Below are 18681 nucleotides of genomic sequence, written 5' to 3' on the forward strand. Positions count from 1 at the left end.
TATGGATATTCGCAGTGGCGGCAGACTTCAAAAATCTCGCGGCACAGTGGTTGAGAATCACTGCTCTAACTGTAACTGACTTAGAACCAGCATGCACGTTATTCTTCGCATTGTAAAATGACATTGCGCATGCGTCAGGAACTTCTGTTCGAACAAATCTGACCTGCCGTCCGGGTCAGCGATTTTGTAAAGGTGGCAACACTATTTGGAGTAGTGTTGCCATCTTTACTCCAATGCAAATTTGAATAAATCAATCTAATACGTAAATTCAAACAGGCTGGTCAGTTGAAACACATTTTTATAATTTCTTTAGAACAAATTGATGCATTTTTTAATTTATAAATTAATAATACTATTAAGCAACATTTGTCTCTTAACATATCAATATTTAGATTTTCACAGCTATGGTGAGAAACGTTTAAAATTTACAACAACCCTGTCGCGTTCTTTGATATATACTAGTAAGCGACAAAAGAGGCATTTGACATTGACCGGTACTGGCACCCTTGGGATTTGGAACGCACGCACTGCACACCTACCCGACCGTCTCTGATTCCATCACTAGCCACTCGTATCAAGCTATTTGACTAAGTGGATTGTTTTAAAATTTAAAAAGTAAAGAATATTTTATGTTATTTTTATGTACGTTTCTTTACAAAGCTACATCTAATTATAATTTTCTAAGTATACTAGTTGACGGCCGGATGGCCGAGCGGTCAAGGTGGCAGCCTACCGCTCTGGGGGACCCGGGATCGAATCCGGACGGGTCGAAAAATTCCCAGGAATTTTTCGGGGGGTGGTCCGTCCGGATATGTCGGTCCCCGTCCCTCACCACCCGGCCGCCCCATTGTGGGCCTGGCCGAACCCATAATGGGCTTGCTTTAAGAGGCCCTCTTAGTGCCCACAGGGCGGAAAGAGTTACCAAAAAAAGTATACTAGCTGACCCGGCAAACGTTGTTTTGCCATATAAATTATTTCTAGGTAATTTCTAGCTGACCCGGCCACGCGTTGTTGTGGCTCAAAATGTATCTATTATAAATGTATAACATTTCCCCCGTGGGGGGAATTTCAAAAAATCCCTTCTTAGTGTACATTCTCTTCACGTACCCTATTAAAACGCAATCAAAAACGCATCTAAAATAGTATAATAAAAGCCGAGTTCTTCACAGTAACTTCCCGTCACTTTTCCCGCTGGGGAATATCGAAAAATCTCTTTTTAGTGTATATTCTGTTGACGTAACCTATTAAAACGCAATTAAAAACGCAAAAAACCGCATGTAAAATAGTATAATAGAAGCCGAGTTCTTTACGGTAAGCCTTAATCCCGTCCATCTCCCCCCACTGGGGAGAATTTCGACATGTATATTATATAAAAACACGTGCGTATTCGAAAGCAACGTTGTGTCAAAATTTCAAAGGAATCGGTAGGAACAAACGAACGTTATATTTTATTTATATAGATAGATAGAAAATGATCTGCTTCAGTCCATTCTCACAGAAAAGCATAATGCCTCACAGAAAAGCAAACTTAGGTCGTCGGAAGTTAGCGCCATCTGTGGACATAAAAGCCTTAATCCATATATAAATATATTTTTGAAAGGGGGAAATGGTGTAGGGGTATGAAAAATAGATAGTAGCCGATTCTCAGACCTACTGAATATGCATATAAAATTTGGTAGAAATCGGTAAAGCCATTTCGGAGGAGTAAGGTAACTAACATTGTGACACGAGAATTTTATATATAAGATTAATACAATTGAACAATACATTGTACCAGGTATATATATATCCACCGCACATTTTATTTCACCGAGTAAGTTTTCATAATTTATTTTTAATTTTAGCCCTTATATCGTGGCAATCGATTCAGAATGTAATTGTGATATTAAAAATACATTTAGAGAAGTCTACAGTTTTTACTGGCTTATCGAACAAATGAATACGAATGGAACCTAGACCTGGGATGGGCAACCTTTTTCTATGTAAGAGCCGCATTTTAAGACTTTTGAACTGATGCGGGCTGCATACAACAGAAAGAGAAAAAAAATATTGGTAAATCAGAATTATTTATTCACATATAATTATAAATTAGCATAGGTATACTTAATTTAGCTTCTGGAACTGATGTGAACGTAATATATTGGAAATATTTGGTTAAATATTCGTCACTGCTAGTTTTAAATTAGTTTCGATGTGTCTGTTAGCCGGTTTCTTGTTTTAATTTTTACTAAATTCATTGCGGGAAAAACTATTCACATACATAAGTTGTAAAAATAACGTTTGAATTTTTGCTGCATACTTTCTTAAGCTGGGAAATTGATATATTTATTCACATTTTATGTGTCGCGGGCCGCAAAATATATGAATGCGGGCCGCAGGTTGCCCATCCCTGCCCTAGACCATCACTGACGCGTGATTGCCCCTGGAAGTCGGCTTCTTACAGAAACGCAGCTTTCCTGTCATCAAATGTCACGGCATGCCACTCAGGGCCGGATTTACATAAGGGCATTTGGGGCCTGTGCCCAGGGTCCCCACAAAATAGGGGCCCCCACAAAACTAAAACTTTTCTATTACCACGACAGCCTAGTGTGGCCTAATCATGAGGGCAACAGGCAGAGAAAACCAAACCCGAGAAAAAGTCTATGAAACATCGGAAAATTTCGGGAAAAAATTTCACATAGGTATTTTTCTGTTAAATTAAAATAATTAGTTTTACACAATAAAATATATGTATGTTTACAATAACCTTATTTTAAAATGAAATTTACAACTTCCTAGTTGAAATCTAATTGAAAGTACAGTATTTTGTGTAAATTTTCTAAATCATCAAATTTGCCTACTCTTAAAGGGGGGATCCCCACCGAATTTGTGCCCAGGGCCCCTGGATTAGTAAATCCGGCCCTGATGCCACTGATTCATTGAAACTTATAAGGCAAATCGATTTATTGACACAAAGAAAAAAGAAAGAGCTCTCTAGCAATTGCATGGGCTCAAGGATACCAGCACATTTCATCGTAACGCAATGACGTCACTGCTATTCAGCTTTACACTTTTATTCCGCTCGTCAAACAGTCCGTGTTTTACTTCTTATATTCTGATGACAATCGTATTAATTTCTACTGTACCCAATTTAATGTTTCATGGATAGGAAACTGTAAAGAGATTTATTCCAGTTTGTATTTCAATACAAAAGGCAACTTTGTACTGTTGGTGCCAAGATCTTTCATCCAGGCCCATTACGAGACTGGCTGGGGCAGTGAAAGATGCATTCAATATATCGAGTACAGACTTCCCCTGAAAAATTTCTGAGGTTGCTGACCCAGGCATGAGCAGCAATACATCATATTTACCCCTTTGTCTGCCTACACCATATACAAAACCTATTATGACAATCTATGTAGGCTGTCATAATAGGTTTTGTATTATAAGAAATCTACTGAAAGCCAGATAGGTTTTCAGTAGCGTGGCATAAGCGATTTTGTACATTGTCCATCTGTTGAAAGTCTGGTCCATGTTTTAGTCTACTCTGTAAAACAAAATAAATAAAAACAAATATTAACACTATTTTTGAATTCAAATATTTCTGAGTGTAAAGTTTGAAGTAAATCCAGAGAGATTTCATTAAATTTAAAATGTGGAGTTTAGAGGAAGTTTCTGTAGTTACTATAAACATAAACATTGGATAAATCCCGTTTATCCGACACTCCTTTAAGAATTCTAACTTGGCTACTATAAATATATACCGAATTCTAGTCTGTAACATATGTATAAACACCTGTTTTTTTTTTGTTTTTTTTAATTTTAGGTTAAAAGCATAAAAATTATTGATGTCTACAGATTTTAAATATAATTTAATACATTTTGGTAATTTTTTATATTAAAACGTTTACTAGTCGAAAGGTTAGAAATGTGCAAAGGCTTCGGGAAAAGGACGGTAGTTAACTTCGAGGAGACAGACTCTATTTCGTCAGGCTGGAGAACGTATAAAAAGTTATAAGTGAAGGTTTCTTCTTCCAATAGTGAGGCTAGTAATATTTATCACGTCTTTCTTAATTATGCACAACTAGCAGAGACCGAGATTTAAAAAGTTCTCTTTATTTCGCCTATTTAAGAATGCATTTCGGATTGGTAATTTTCTAATCCCTATTCGGGCTCACGGCTTCAGTGTCTCCAACATAACGAACAAAAGGTTAGTTCGTCTTAATATACTTGTGTTATACACAATGATGGATATAGTGCACATCTTAATGGCGTAGTTTCTACATATCAGTCTCTTGCACTTACTGGCATGCTTCCTTCGTCTATTTTTGATGGGCAAATGCAACGCTTCTTCCATTTCCCACTCCTTATTACCTCTTAGAACAATTTTAACTTCAATATTGTGGTTCATAACACGACAAAGGTCAAAATGTGCTTATTCATTCTAAATATTTTCACAAGATAAAACCAGTTTTCACAAACTATAAGTACGAACAATTATTTATTGTGACATGGTCACAATGCCGGGCTGCAATTTTTAATCGTATTTTTAAATCATTTAATTTAAAATATATGCTCTCCACCTCAAATTAGTAGTGGCTTGCCCCTGTACATCATACTTTTTCTTTAACAATAGATTCGTGCCGGTCACCTATTAACAGCTTTCGGGAAGGGGGAGTTTTAGATTGAAAAACCATTACTTCCGGTTTGCATCTAAAGTTCTTATATAGTTAATTGGGCCTCCCGTTTCTGAGGTTTCCATATCTGGTCTCGGATTTCATCTAACTCCGTTCTCGAGATTACAACAGATGGACAGAGGACAGCGGGAATTTAGACGTTACAATTTTTTCCAATTGCAGCCCCCTGAGGTTACGGGTCGACGCGAACTAACGGTGTGCAACGCCGATGGGAAAAATCTAGCTTTGACTCTGACTCTCGTAGACTTGACAAAATTTCTAAATAAATGTAGCATTCCTTTAAAGGCGAATTGTCGCGTTGTAAGTAATGAAGGCAAAAAAAAAAAAAAAAATCCTAGCCGTCAGAAAATAAAATATCACGGCGTGAGAGATACGAGCGAAAGTTTCAAAGTTGGATCAACACTCGCGGACCAAGTCGAACGGAAGTGTCCAATTGATTAACCCATCAAATTAAGAATTTAGGGGACAGATCCTTTAAAAAGTCAAATATATCAAGGAGAAAGAATGGTGGCTTCTCCCCCGGCTCGGTCTGTTTTCCTCCGTGACGGTTTCCCCTTTGTCTCCGACCCGACTTTATTTTAGTTCGGGTGTATTCAGCGCCGGATAAAGGGGTGGGCAAGCCGGGCAACTGCCCGGGGCGCCAAATTTTGAGGGGCGCCGATATAAAAATAAAATATTTTTTTACATTCATTATTTTTTTAGATTTTATAAATTAAAATTGATCATTTTTCATGAGACATCGATTTTTTTAGCAAGCAATAAATTGTTTTTTCTTTAATAATACCAAATAAAGGTCACAACGCTAATTATTTTATTATTGTCAACAGATATAAATAATATTACAATTATTCAAAGAAAACTATTTGTATAGTCAGAATTCATAATAACTCAAAAAAAGATTAATAGACAAAAACAAAAATTTACTAATTAAAATAATGAAACCTAAGAATTTTTATGGCTTTTATCACACAACATTGATGCAGACAAATGCTTTTTAATCTCTAAAAAGTTTATTTTTATTTATTTTGAAAAGATAATTTGTAATCAGTATCACGTATCACAACAATCTACTCAAAAAATGGACGAGATCAAATTTATAAATTACAAATATCAACAAAATTATGAATAGTCAGTGATACTGGCGCCTGTCATACGCCTTAATGGTTAAATAACTTTGTCTTTCCGTAAACTTTGCATTAACAATACTTGCCGTGCTTTAAATAAATAAATTTTTTACACAGTTCTTTATTGTGTAATTTTGATTTTTTGCCTTTTTTTACTTTTTTTAATTTGCAGTAAATTTGTATATTCTTGTATGAAAAGGCGCCAAATTTTGTTTTGCCCGGGGCGCTCAAAACCCTAGAACCGGCCCTGGGCGTATTATATAGGTTTTTCGGTGTTTTTAATATTAACTTTATCCAGTTTGATGTCGCACTAATACGCGAAACCCGCAACCCCGACGGCGACCGATGAATTTTTCCGTAAACGGCGTAAAGCGAAATAATATTTATTGGGCGAAAGAAATCGAAATCCTAAGAATTTGATTTATTTCATCCGATGGCCGAAAATGGACGAAAAAGATATTTATCAAACGAATTTCGGGCAATTTTCGGAGATAATCAAGCCTCAAAACGTAGAATTTAAAACGATCGTCTTTTACCTGTCCACGGTGGACATTCTGCACCACGTAAATGCAGAAGATAATTTGTTTATCAAATTCCGAACACAAGAAAATGATCGAAGCAAAATTTAAAAAAGAAAAAACATTAAAAATTAATTTAAAAAAATAAAATTGATTATTTTTAATCTTTATTTTTACCGCAAAAGTACACTCGCCAACGTTGTCATCCATAACGGAGAAATGCGAAATTTACAGAGCGGGTTTGTCTGGCAGATGTTTAAATTATAAAGATGCGACGGGGTTACCGTCATCATGGAAGTACATGGTAAAAAGTAACACACATAATAATGCTTATACAGAGGCTCAATAGATATATGCGTTAAAGGATAAAGAATTTTTCCTTAATGTTTACGGCCAGTCACCGTATTTTATTTTCATTTACATTTGTATTTTATTTGGATTTTCTTATTTATTATTTGGTGGTTATACTTGTTCTATTTGTTTAAATTTAAAATGTATGTTCTAATTTAGTTTAATTTTGAACGCGTTCGATTTTGTATTAGAGTCGAACAACTGTAACCTGAGGATGGCCCATAAAGTGGGCCGAAAACGTTAGTTATACGTAATAAATGTATGTTCTCAGCAATAAGGTGTATTAGATGTAACTAGTATATTTAGTAAGAAGGCTGAGTTTGAGTTAGTGCTTTATTTTTACGTAATTCGAACATCTTTTAACGTTTGTTCGAAATTCGTCACGCATGACGATTCGCAGTTCGATTGTGTTTCTTGTTGTGCTCTTGGATTGCGTTGCTTTTTTTGCTGTTTGAAGATTTTGCAGAGAAGATTAAAGATTTTTCAGGTAAGTCTTAGTCCCCATTGACCCTAGACGTAAGAATTTATTTAATATTACTTGGAGAATCGGTCCCAAAAGACATCTCGGCGCACCGTCGGATTCGAATCTTTCAGGTTTAAAAAGGCAGCTGCCTATGCTCAAGCAAACTTACGCCTTCACGCGATTGAAACGCGTGAAGGCGTAAGTTTGCTTGAGCGTAGGGAGAGTCATCTGTAAACATTCGAAATTCTTTTAAAGATCTTCGTGTTCATCGTATATTTCATCACTTCGTAACTAAACTATAACACGCATATTTCATATAACCAACGTCCGAAGACGTCAGGTAATCGCTTTTAAAATGGCGTCGGATAAACGAAATATTACGAAATTTAGTAAAAATTGCAATCGGAGAATACTGGACGAACGAGAGGAATGATTTGTTCTAGTTTTGGGGGTGGAGACGTTCGATTATAGAAAATCTTGCTTCTAACCCCTTGTGGAGAATGGAAACCGAAGGCGTAGGGTGGTAGGGAGTCTCTCGATCCCAATCCGTCGTCATTCGGGGAATAGAAACGTAAAAAATGCAGATATTTAGCCTTAAAATTCAAAAAGAATTCATTACGTCAATCGCATTCGAATTCGTTAGGCGCTTTCTAATCTCCATAGAAACGGCAACAATTGCCGTTTCTATTGTTGCAACACGATTTTGCGTCACTTTGCACGTTTTTCGCTTGCCGGACGGACGTGTGCGCTCTGTGCTCTTGTTTTCGCTGTGTTTTTTGCCTTTCGTCAGTGTTTTTTGCTACCGGAACGTGGTTTTAAGAAGACTTTTGGACGCCTACATTATACCAAGTAAGATTTTAATTAGAATTTAGCTAGCTGTAAGATTTTATTTTCGTTTCGTTTAGTCCAACTTTCAAAGACGACATCGGCCGGCGTATTTGCGTTTAAATGTGCCGTCGCTTGTGAATTCTTCTTCTTCTTCCTGGTTTATATGGAGATGTTAGCCTTGTATGCTCTTTCTCCGAACAGACGTCGCTTGTGAATCAGGATCCGAAATGACTTTTAAACGAGCCGCCACATTGGAAAGCGACCGAAGCGCCGGAAACGGATTAAGTATTTGCTCATTGGTTTATTTTCGTAATTAATTCTTTTATATTTTATAAACACGGTCAAAGAATAAGGATTATTTATAGAAATTCAATTAAAAATTATTTAATGCTAACTTTAAATACGAATTCCATCGTAATTTTAACTGAAATATACTCTGGTAACATTGATGGACGGAGACCGTATTCCGAAGCATGGGATGTTCCTTGGACAGGTCAAAACTTTCGCCCTTTGACCTCCGACTTCTCCATGCAATTTATGTACTACTTACAACGCTTTTCAATGGCTTATTTTGTCAGAATTAAATTGTCTGCAAACACATCTAATACTAATACACTTAACAGTTATCTATACAGGCTGGACACAAAGAATTCTTTTCCTTAGGTTCTTTGTCTCTTTCCACGAGGTGGTCTTTTCTGAGTGCAGTCGATCTGACAATGCTTTGTGCCAATTAAACGTTCGTGTCCCGAATGGCGAGTTGGGATGTGGGCGGGTTTCGCTTCTTCGTACGTTTGTCTTGTGTTTTGGTCGACTCGTTGGCAATTTTTTTGCACGAAACTCTTTTAAATGCCGTCGTTGCGTTTATGTGACGTACACGTTAGGTAAATTGCTCTAGAACGAAACACTTGTTACGACTCGGGCTCGAGTGCCTTTTCCTCATGGCTACGTGCGGCGTGTCTTTAATTTACTGTCGTACAAATACAAATTACACGTAAGAGAGTTTCTTCGTTCCGGGTCGGTCGTCTCTACTGCAAATACAGTAGGAACGTTCTAGCAATTTCCGGTAGGATCTAACGCGAGCTATCCGAATTCCGATTCGTCGTGAGTATAATCTTGAACTTTTTCTGCGTTAATCGGTCCCAGAAGACATCTCGTCACGTCGTTCGATGGTCGGATTCGAATCTTTTAGATTTAAAAAGGCAGCTGCGGTGAGCATTCTGCTTATTCTCGGAAGAATTTAGACATTAATTTAAGCTTTTGTTTTAATCGACTAATTGCAATTTTTTTTTTTTCAGAATGAAGATGTTGGAGCGGTTTCGCCGGAGGTTCCGACGGAAGAATACGGTGGCGCCGGATGGAGGGGGTTCCTCGGACGGCTCCGATGAGACGTTCGAGGATCCGGGGGTGGACTTGGTCTCTGCCGAAAGTTCGGTGTCGTTGGAGACCGTCGAGCGAGAGGCAGCGGGTGGTGACGACCTTCCCCCAGTGCGTGTGGCGTGGGACTCTCCCGGAGGCGGGAGAGTTCTGAGTCCATTCCACTTGGCCAAGGTCGTCAGGGATCAGCCGGCCACAGGCCTTGATGTGGAAGACGTAGGGAGTGACAGCATCTCCGAGTCCTCTTCTTGGAGTACGTCGTCACTTCCTATTTTCGCGAGATCTGCCTCTGGCAGATCTCGCGAAAATAGGAAGTGACGACGCTTGCCTCGTCCGCGCTTGCGACGGCGGCGCCATTGTCTTTCCGAAGTCGGAACGGGGAAGAATCGGAGGAGAGCGCCGCCGAAGTCGAGGAACCGCGGTTTTGTTGTTGCGGGTGGCTGCGGTTCCCTTGGCCTAGGCGGTGATCTTCTTCGGTTTTACCCAACTCGTCTTTTGCACCCGGATGCGAAATTCTGACCGGATTCGACACTTTTCACCCGGACATGACACCTTTACTCGGACGTGACCTTCTCTTACCCGGATGTGACCACGGACTTGTCTCCCGAACGTGACACTCGGTCGACGACAACGGATTTGACTCCCGATTGTGACCACCCGGACGTGACACGTTTCTTCACCGGACGCGACATTCGGCCGACCTTTCTTCCCAAACAGCTGTTACGAGGATTGAGCTTCCGGTTAGGTTAGGTTAGGTTAGGCTAGGATAGGCTAGGTCAGGTCCTTCGCTCTCCTCATGACACTGTTCGGGAAGAAAGACTATCTGATAAAGGTAATAATTTTGACCTTAGATAATAAATGAATCAACTTCTCTTTTCTCACTGTCTTTGTGTTTTGTAGGAACATTTGGGAGGGAGAAGAATCTCCCTCCTCAACTTTACCAGGAAGAGGACCAATTTGCCATTTATCGTACAAGTGAATATTTGCCGAAATCTCTGATGGTAAGAACTCTTTCGTTTCATTTTCAACACAACTTATTCTCGTATCGTAATTTACTGATTTTCTGTTTTCAGACATGCCGAAGATGTTCTTCGAACACACAGACACACACACACGCACGGACATAACATCACTGTACACGAAGATATACACCGTTTAACCTTTACTCGAATCCTCGCACTCACGCACTTACACGTCAAGCGCCTCGTTTTGCGTAATTCCACACAATGAAACAACCCGAACACTCGCTTCCCACAAATCCAACCCCTGGGTCCTCGTCCCGGGAAGTGGAAACGCCAATTTTAAAGATTAAAACACTTTAAATTGGCGGCCGAAGGGGCTCTGGTAATCACAACTTGCATGGATTAAATGGAATTTTACACATTCGCATCAATAATTGCTTTGTGATGAATTTTTCTGTTAAAATCTCTGTAAATTTATTATAGTAAGAAATTATCTGCGCATAAATCTCACTCGTATTTCAATATTGCTAACTCTTACCTAACATCATTAATTAAAGATCTTCGTGCTCATCGTATATTTCATCACACTTGCAATATGGCAGCTGAGATATTATCGAGAACTGTATTAATCTTATTCATTTCTGGTTTCTTAAGAAGGACAGGCATGCGGACGGACGACAGTGGGAATTTATAGGTCTTAAGTTTTTTCAAATTGTAGCCCAATTTAAATAAACAAAGAGGTGCGCACCAACGTTGTTAATTTAAATAAATTTTTATATACACATATTCATATACTAAATGAAAAATATTTCATTTTAGTTCTATTTCATGGCGGCGCAGAAAAGCGCCTATTATCAACGAGGAAATTTGATTTGAATAAAATTAAAATTAATATATATCAAATATTTTAACTGATTTTTTACCCCCTGTCAACTACACGAAACTATCGATAGTACGCTCTCATGGGTTGACTTGGGTTTTGAATTTACTCGCGATCAGCATTGATAGGGGCGGTCAAATATGTGTAGCACGCAGGCGGCTAACAGTCCAAAACATGTCCTGGGTGGCGTCGACAAGAAAAAGAATTCTACTTGCAGGTCAACATCCGCCTCCCACATATTGTAGTATTATCCATTATCAGAAATTTCTTCAACAACAGCTACCGTGAGAAACTAAATTCATTCCACATTAAATAAATGTTCTAAAAACTGAAACATGAGAAATAATTTCCTCAGGCTACAAAATATTAATTAATCATACCATTTGTCTTTGTTCTAAGGTCACCTTAAGCAGGTCCTACTGTATTTGTATTTTCATATAAAATTTCACATTATGCCTGTAAAGACTTCAACTAAGTATGAGTTTATTTAACATTAACTAAATATCTGATCAAAAATATGCTTTTTCCGAAATTCGTTAAAATTTTATTTTAAAAAAATTAGTTTATTTTTACCTAAAATTTATTACTTTAAATAAATAAAATATTAATTCTTGATGTATTCATTAGCATTAAGATAATTAAATGAACAGGATTAACTACATACAGGATTCCTACTCAAATTTTTCTTTTAAATTCCATGACATTCCCTGACCAACGTTGTACAAATTCTCCGACACTGACAAAATAAAAGAGCATAAGACAAATATGCTATTGCTTCTTTGACCCTTTAGTCAGTTATTTTTTCTAATTAAGTTACATAATTTATATAATTGCTAAATAATTAAAATTAAATACAAAATGTTTTATTAAATTAATCCACGACCATAAATCTATGTGGCTTTGAAAAAAAATAAAAAGCCATTATTTATTGATCCATGTAGAAAAGTATATATTTATTGAATTTATCTCTTAAGAAATTTCCTGAACTTTATAAAATATTAATAAACGGGGTAGAAAGATCAGAAATTGTTTTTATAACAAAATCACGTAACAGATGGCGCCACACACGATTGTATTTATTATATCGTAGTTAAAGACACAAGTTATTTTCTAAATAAAATCTCACAACAGCCGAGAAAGTTGCGCAACTCGTTGCCGGGTTTTTTGACTATAAAAAGAAAATTAAATCGTTCGTTTCGAACAGTAGGCCCATCATTTTTCTCCATTTTCGTACAAGAACAACTATAATATTTTGATTCCTTGGTGTAGAATACGTACACGATATTTTCTTTGTGGCAGGTAAACTCATAAGCGAATTTTATTTAAATTAAAATAAAAACAAACGTGGACAAAAAAGTTTAGTAGTGCAATATGGAAATATTTTACGATTGTAAATGACGAATGTGCTAAATGTAAAATTTGTGAAGGAAAGTATTCCCGTAAGGGGTAAAGGTACAACATCGTCAAAAAATTCTTTCAGAGGGAACATCAACAAGAATATGCTTTATTCTAAAGACTCCGCTAAAAAAAGTGCCGACGAAAACGTTCAGCAGGGAACATCTTTACAAACGGTAAAAAGAAAATTTAGACAAACATTTTTTAACGAATACATAGAAAAAGTCAAAATGTGGGATAATACAAACCCAAAATCAATAAAAACGGACTATTTAATTGCAGAAATAATAGCTTTATCTGATTTACCATTTCAACACATAGAAGGATTAAGGTTCCGACGATTGATGGATTATGTTGTTCCCAATTATGTTGTAAAAGGCAGGAAATATTTTACGGAACTTGTTTGCAGCGAACTTTACGATAAAGTGTCATCGAAAATAAAGAACATGTTGAAGGATTTCGAGAAAGTTTCCTTTACATCAGATATCTGGTCAGATTCTTCGCCAGGAGTTTCATTATCATCCTTAACATGTCATGGCATTACAAAAGATTTTATAAGAAAAAATATCGTTTTCAAAGCGGAGATTCTTGACGAACGCCACACGGGAAATTACATTTCGCCAATATTTCAACGTATGCTTGAAGAGTGGGGAATCCCGAAACAGAATGTGCACAGCATGGTAAGAGATGGGGGATCCAACATGAACCGTGCCTGCACTTTATCTGACATAAATAATACCGACTGTACAGCACATCAGCTTCATCTAGTAATCAAAAAAGCTATTAAAAATGTTGATGCAATATCCATGTTATTTACAAAATGCAGAAAAATTGCAGGACATTTCAACCATTCTACAATGGAAAAGCAAAAATTAGAAAAAATACAAGTTCGACTCAAAGAGTTTTAAGTTTTGCAAGACTCGCCGACACGCTGGAACTCCAGCTATTATATGCTGGAAAGACTTGATTGCATTAAGGATTCGCTGTCGCTTTATTCTACTAATAATAAAATAGAACAGCTTGATGCCGAAGAGTGGATTTGAATTCAAGAATTAGTGAGAGTACTGAAGCCTCTGGAAGATACCACAAAAAAATTGAGTGCACAAAACATATGTATATCAGACATTATTCCTTTAGTACGAGCGTTAAATAAATTGTATTGTGACTTGGGGTTATAATATCCCACTTCACTGACACCAGTGTGAGGTTAGCCGATTGGAGTGAGAAGTGGTCTCGACAGCCGAGCGGTCAATTATTGTCGTGTGGGCGCAGCAAGACTCGCCGAGACAGGTTTACCGTTAATAACCGTTTAATAAACATAGAAATTTCCTTACAATTTGCTCTTGTTTGATGAGGTAGAACCACACAAAGCACGAGAATAATTGTCCAAAAAAAGAGTTCGACAAAAGTTCGTGTCTACGTGACTTGTAGTTCGACGAGGACGGCAAAATATCCGTGGGCCCCGGGGCGTATAGCACGTCCTTCGGCTGCTTTTCTCCGGGCGAACCGACGATCTGGAAATAGCTAGAAGACAGCAATTGACGATGCTTCCTCCAGGTCCGAAAGGGGTCCTTTTTTCCAATGTTTCGAAGGCACACACGACCAAGAGAGGAAACTCACGCATCCAAGAACCAAAAATGTCCTTGAAAACGATAGTATTATAATGTTTTTCCCCCGAGTCGCTTCTCCATTGGTCTCTCATTGTCACCTGGTGCCAATTCGAAATTTTGACAACGGCGATTTATTTTTTGATGTTAACTCCGTAAAAACAGAACAGATGAAATAATAAATAATCGAATTACTTTAAAATTCAGATTAAATGCTATAAAACTATAAATTTAAAATTCTAAATTTATATAACCATATTTATATAACCAACGGTGACGCTAAGGGTTTAAATTACAAAAAACCTGTAGCTTTTAACACTAACATGTAAGTAGCATACAAAAATAATTCAGCATTGAAAGAAATTAAAAGTAACGCCATCAACAAAAAATTGTCAACCGAAAGGGAACTGTTGGAGTGTCTTTTAATATTAATAAAGTTTAGTTAATAATTACGTTAAAAGTATACAAACTCTATATATATATCTATATACTACTTCAACAATAAAATATAATATAAAAGTAATGATAAAATAAATATAAAAAAATAATCGAAACGTAATAAGTAAATACATTTTATTAGATGTATTTAACAGAAAAGTAATTACATTCACAAATTATTAGATGGGCAACTATTTAAGTAATGTTTTTCAACAAAACAAAATAAATAAAGAACTTGTTGACATCGTGCACATTTAACAAATCAAAAAGTTTGGCAATTATTCTTAACACAATTTAAACTGTCAGTGTCTAAAAACTTGTTTTACATTTAAAAATTCACATTTTTCACGTATGAGTCTAGAAGCAAAACCATCCATATTTAATCAAATTATTAAATATTGGCGCAGGTAATTAATGAAAAGCGAATGTAATTTCATTATGCCATAAGTTTTACTTGTCTACGAAATCCAACATCTAAAGATGGACGTACACTTTGGTGGAATAATTGGTACTTCGCATGAATTTTGATTTATAGATGTTTGAAATACTGTATTACTAGCTGACCCGGCCACACGTTGTTGTGGCTCAAAATGTATCTATTATAAATGTATAACACTTCCCCGTGGGGGGAATTTCAAAAAATCCCTTCTTAGTGTACATTCTCTTCACGTACCCTATTAAAACGCAATCAAAAACGCATCTAAAATAGTATAATAAAAACCGAGTTCTTCACAGTAAGCCTTAATCCCGTCACTTTTCCCGCTGGGGAATATCGAAAAATCCCTTTTTAGTGTATATTCTGTTGACGTAATCTATTAAAACGCAATTAAAAACGCAAAAAACCGCATGTAAAATAGTATAATAGAAGCCCAGTTCTTCACGGTAAGTCTTAATCCCGTCCATCTCCCCCCCACTGGGGGGAATTTCGACATGTATATTATATAAAAAAACGTGCGTATTCGAATGCAACGTTGTGTCAAAATTTCAAAGGAATCGGTAGGAACAAACGAACGTTATATTTTATTTATATAGATAGAAGATAGAAAATGATCTGCTTCAGTCCATTCTCACAGAAAAGCATAATGCCTCACAGAAAAGCAAACTTAGGTCGTCGGAAGTTAGCGCCATCTGTTGGACATAAAAGCCTTAATCCATATATAAATATATTTTTGAAAGGGGGAAATGGTGTAGGGGTATGAAAAATAGCTAGTAGCCGATTCTCAGACCTACTGAATATGCATATAAAATTTGGTAAAAATCGGTAAAGCCGTTTCGGAGGAGTAAGGTAACTAACATTGTGACACGAGAATTTTATATATAAGATAAATATTAATATTTGTTTGCCCACTCCAAGAGTCAATTATTAATAGTGAATACATTACCTACAACTCGTCCGTTAGCATTAATTAAATATTAAACAGTGTAGGAATGTGTAATTTTATTGCTTGGAGAATGTGCAAATCAAATAGTATTTTATCTCCTTTATACGAAAGTGTTCTTGGTGAAATCATTTCGTATGAAAAAACCACACTGATCTGTATTGAATATAAGGTTACACGAATAAGATGGCAATAAATTGTTTACTGTGGTTTGAAATTTGCGCTGCTTTTATTAAAATATCCTTTTCGTTTACTCTATTTTATTTACAAGTTTTGTAGTTTTACGAGATACTGATCTGTATTCTTTTTTAAATTTAGCATCCCAGGAATCACTAGCTGTAAACTTAATTATATTCTTATCAGCTTTTTCATAATCATTTGAATACCCTGATTCACAGTCGGTGTTTGCGTTATCGACTTCTTTTTCTTTAAGCAGACAAGTGTTTTTTTTCGTCTGAAATAACTTTAGATTTTAATCCAATTATTGACTTCCATTCGACAAAATTCTTCGTCATCTCAACTTACGTAATTACTTAAAATAACGCTAAATGCATTAAAAGCATTTTAGCTACCTGTTTATCAATGTCCAAAATAAAAGGCATATAAATCTGTTCTGTAGACCAGACATTACCACATAAACGTTTAAATTCTGCTATAATATTTTGAATATTTACATTTAAGTCTTCTCCCATTTTCGAAAATTCTAGAATTTATTCTAAATTTAATATCGTTATCTTCCTCCACGACCCTTTCACTACTAAAAATTTGCTTTTTTTTTTATGTTAAATTAATATAAAATAGTATGACATTTGATTGCTATTAACCCTGATTAATAGTTTTAGTGAATATTACAAATTTAATATGGTGTTTGTATACTTTTAGCGTAATTATTAACTAAATTTTATTAATATTTATTAAAAGACACTTCAACAGTTTCCTGTGAAATGTATTTAAAGAGTGAATAACAACCATTTTAGATATCTACTCAGATTCTTAATGTTTAAATTTAACAAAAACGTTTACTTAGTAAAAATTTTGTGCTGGAGATCTACAAAGGTTTTGTTTTATATTTTTTACAGATGCATTCTTTATCTTCAAACTTCCCATTACATTTTGCCCGACTGTTTCAGTCGTGATAACAGACTGTTCAGTCCGTTCTTGGAATGAAAGATGGATCGTCGCTAAACACGTTCAACTAAGTCCTAAAAACAGTTAACTATTAAACTTTACTTGCGGGTATCGCAGCCTTAATACTTTTCTAAGAAGTTACTCTTTAGAAAGAGAGCTAATTTCTAGAATAGGAAGTATAATTCTGACAGCCGCGTTTTTGGGCCAAATCTCAAATTACGAAAAGCAAACTAATAAACTAATACATAATTTAATTGGGACAACTTTTCGCTTAATTGGGAAGGTAGCAGAAAAGAAATTTAGCAATTTTTGATATATTTTAGGGAACTTCCGGAAATAATCGCTAATGTGTAGGCCTAACAGATGGCGAAGACAAAGCAATTTTGTCTTTCGATTGAACTGTTCGGTTTTGCCGGAGGGGGTTAGCATAGCGGGACGTATCTCGCCTGAAAACGACTCGAATTCGAGCTCATTGTTTGCTCATTGTTTGTAGTGGCATAATTCAGAATAATTGCTAATATATAAACTAATGATTTTACAAGTCTAATTATCTAATTACAGTCGCTATTCGAAAGTAGTCGTATTATCCACTGAGAATTCTTTTATCTTTTGCTGAATATAACTCCATATTTTTAATGAAGAAATATTTATCCAATTGTAGTTATGAAGAAATGTAAACGATCAGTTTTAAATTAAAAGCTTATACATAAAAACAACATATACATTAATTATTTAATAAAACGATTCATTCGATTTTTATAATAAATCGAATGTATAGTCTTATTAATTAAATAACCAATAAAAGTTATTCTAAGATTTATAAAAACTGTTTTAATAAAATGTATTTAGTAAATACAGTAAATTAATACAACAGCGAATCAGTAAATAAATAAACAGCTGAAAAACCATCATATTGCTTTTGGCTGGTTATTTGTCATCCTTAAATCTAAAAACTTTTATTGCTATTTTCATACGTATATCCATATATATATATATCATTAACGTCATATTAAGGATCATAAACAATAAATTAATAATAAAGATAAAATGAAATATGTGGTATATACTGTTTAAGAATAGAGATAATACAGTACATAGCTGTAACGGAGAATTTAGAATCAATAATAATATCAAAGACTGACAATAACTGACAATAAATAATGACGCTGGATATGATAAATTTAAACTAGAATGTTCACATTAAACACTTCCGATATGACCAGATTTATTGGTGCATCTAAGAAACTGTGTAATTATCTTAAAAATATAGCAAAACAATAAATTATAAGGTCTGTATAGACCGGAAGATTACATTCGGAATAGTTATTTGGGAATGCGCTCCTAATTACAAGATACAAACAGTATAAATATTATTGAATAATTTGCGCCATTATGATTCTGTGTCTGCCTATTATCTACAAGGATATCGACAGATCGGGTTACGTTAAGCAACTTTCCTTAGCCATGTAGAGTAGACTACTATTATAACTATTACTCCTTTCCGCCTTCTGATTTTTCTCCTTTGCATCGAGAGGAAACATCTGCAATTATTTTGAAA

At 35.7% G+C, this 18681-nt stretch overlaps 1 protein-coding gene and 1 long non-coding RNA gene across 2 annotated transcripts; both read left to right on the plus strand.

Moving 5' to 3' along the window:
• Nucleotides 1–9671: 9671 nt before the first annotated feature.
• LOC136970488 (uncharacterized) lies at nucleotides 9672–10580 on the plus strand. Its single transcript, XR_010879992.1, has 2 exons — nucleotides 9672–10335; nucleotides 10408–10580. It is a non-coding gene; the product is annotated as an uncharacterized lncRNA (long non-coding RNA).
• Nucleotides 10581–12570: 1990 nt separating this feature from the next.
• LOC136970501 (zinc finger BED domain-containing protein 4-like) lies at nucleotides 12571–13630 on the plus strand. The gene has a single exon (XM_067264946.1). It carries the CDS (start codon nucleotides 12571–12573, stop codon nucleotides 13477–13479), a length of 909 nt encoding a protein of 302 aa, XP_067121047.1. The 3' UTR covers nucleotides 13480–13630.
• Nucleotides 13631–18681: the final 5051 nt, after the last annotated feature.

Source organism: Centruroides vittatus, unplaced genomic scaffold (assembly GCF_030686945.1).
Source record: "Centruroides vittatus isolate TY-2023 unplaced genomic scaffold, ASM3068694v2 contig_199, whole genome shotgun sequence".
Classification (NCBI taxonomy): Eukaryota; Metazoa; Arthropoda; class Arachnida; order Scorpiones; family Buthidae; genus Centruroides; species Centruroides vittatus.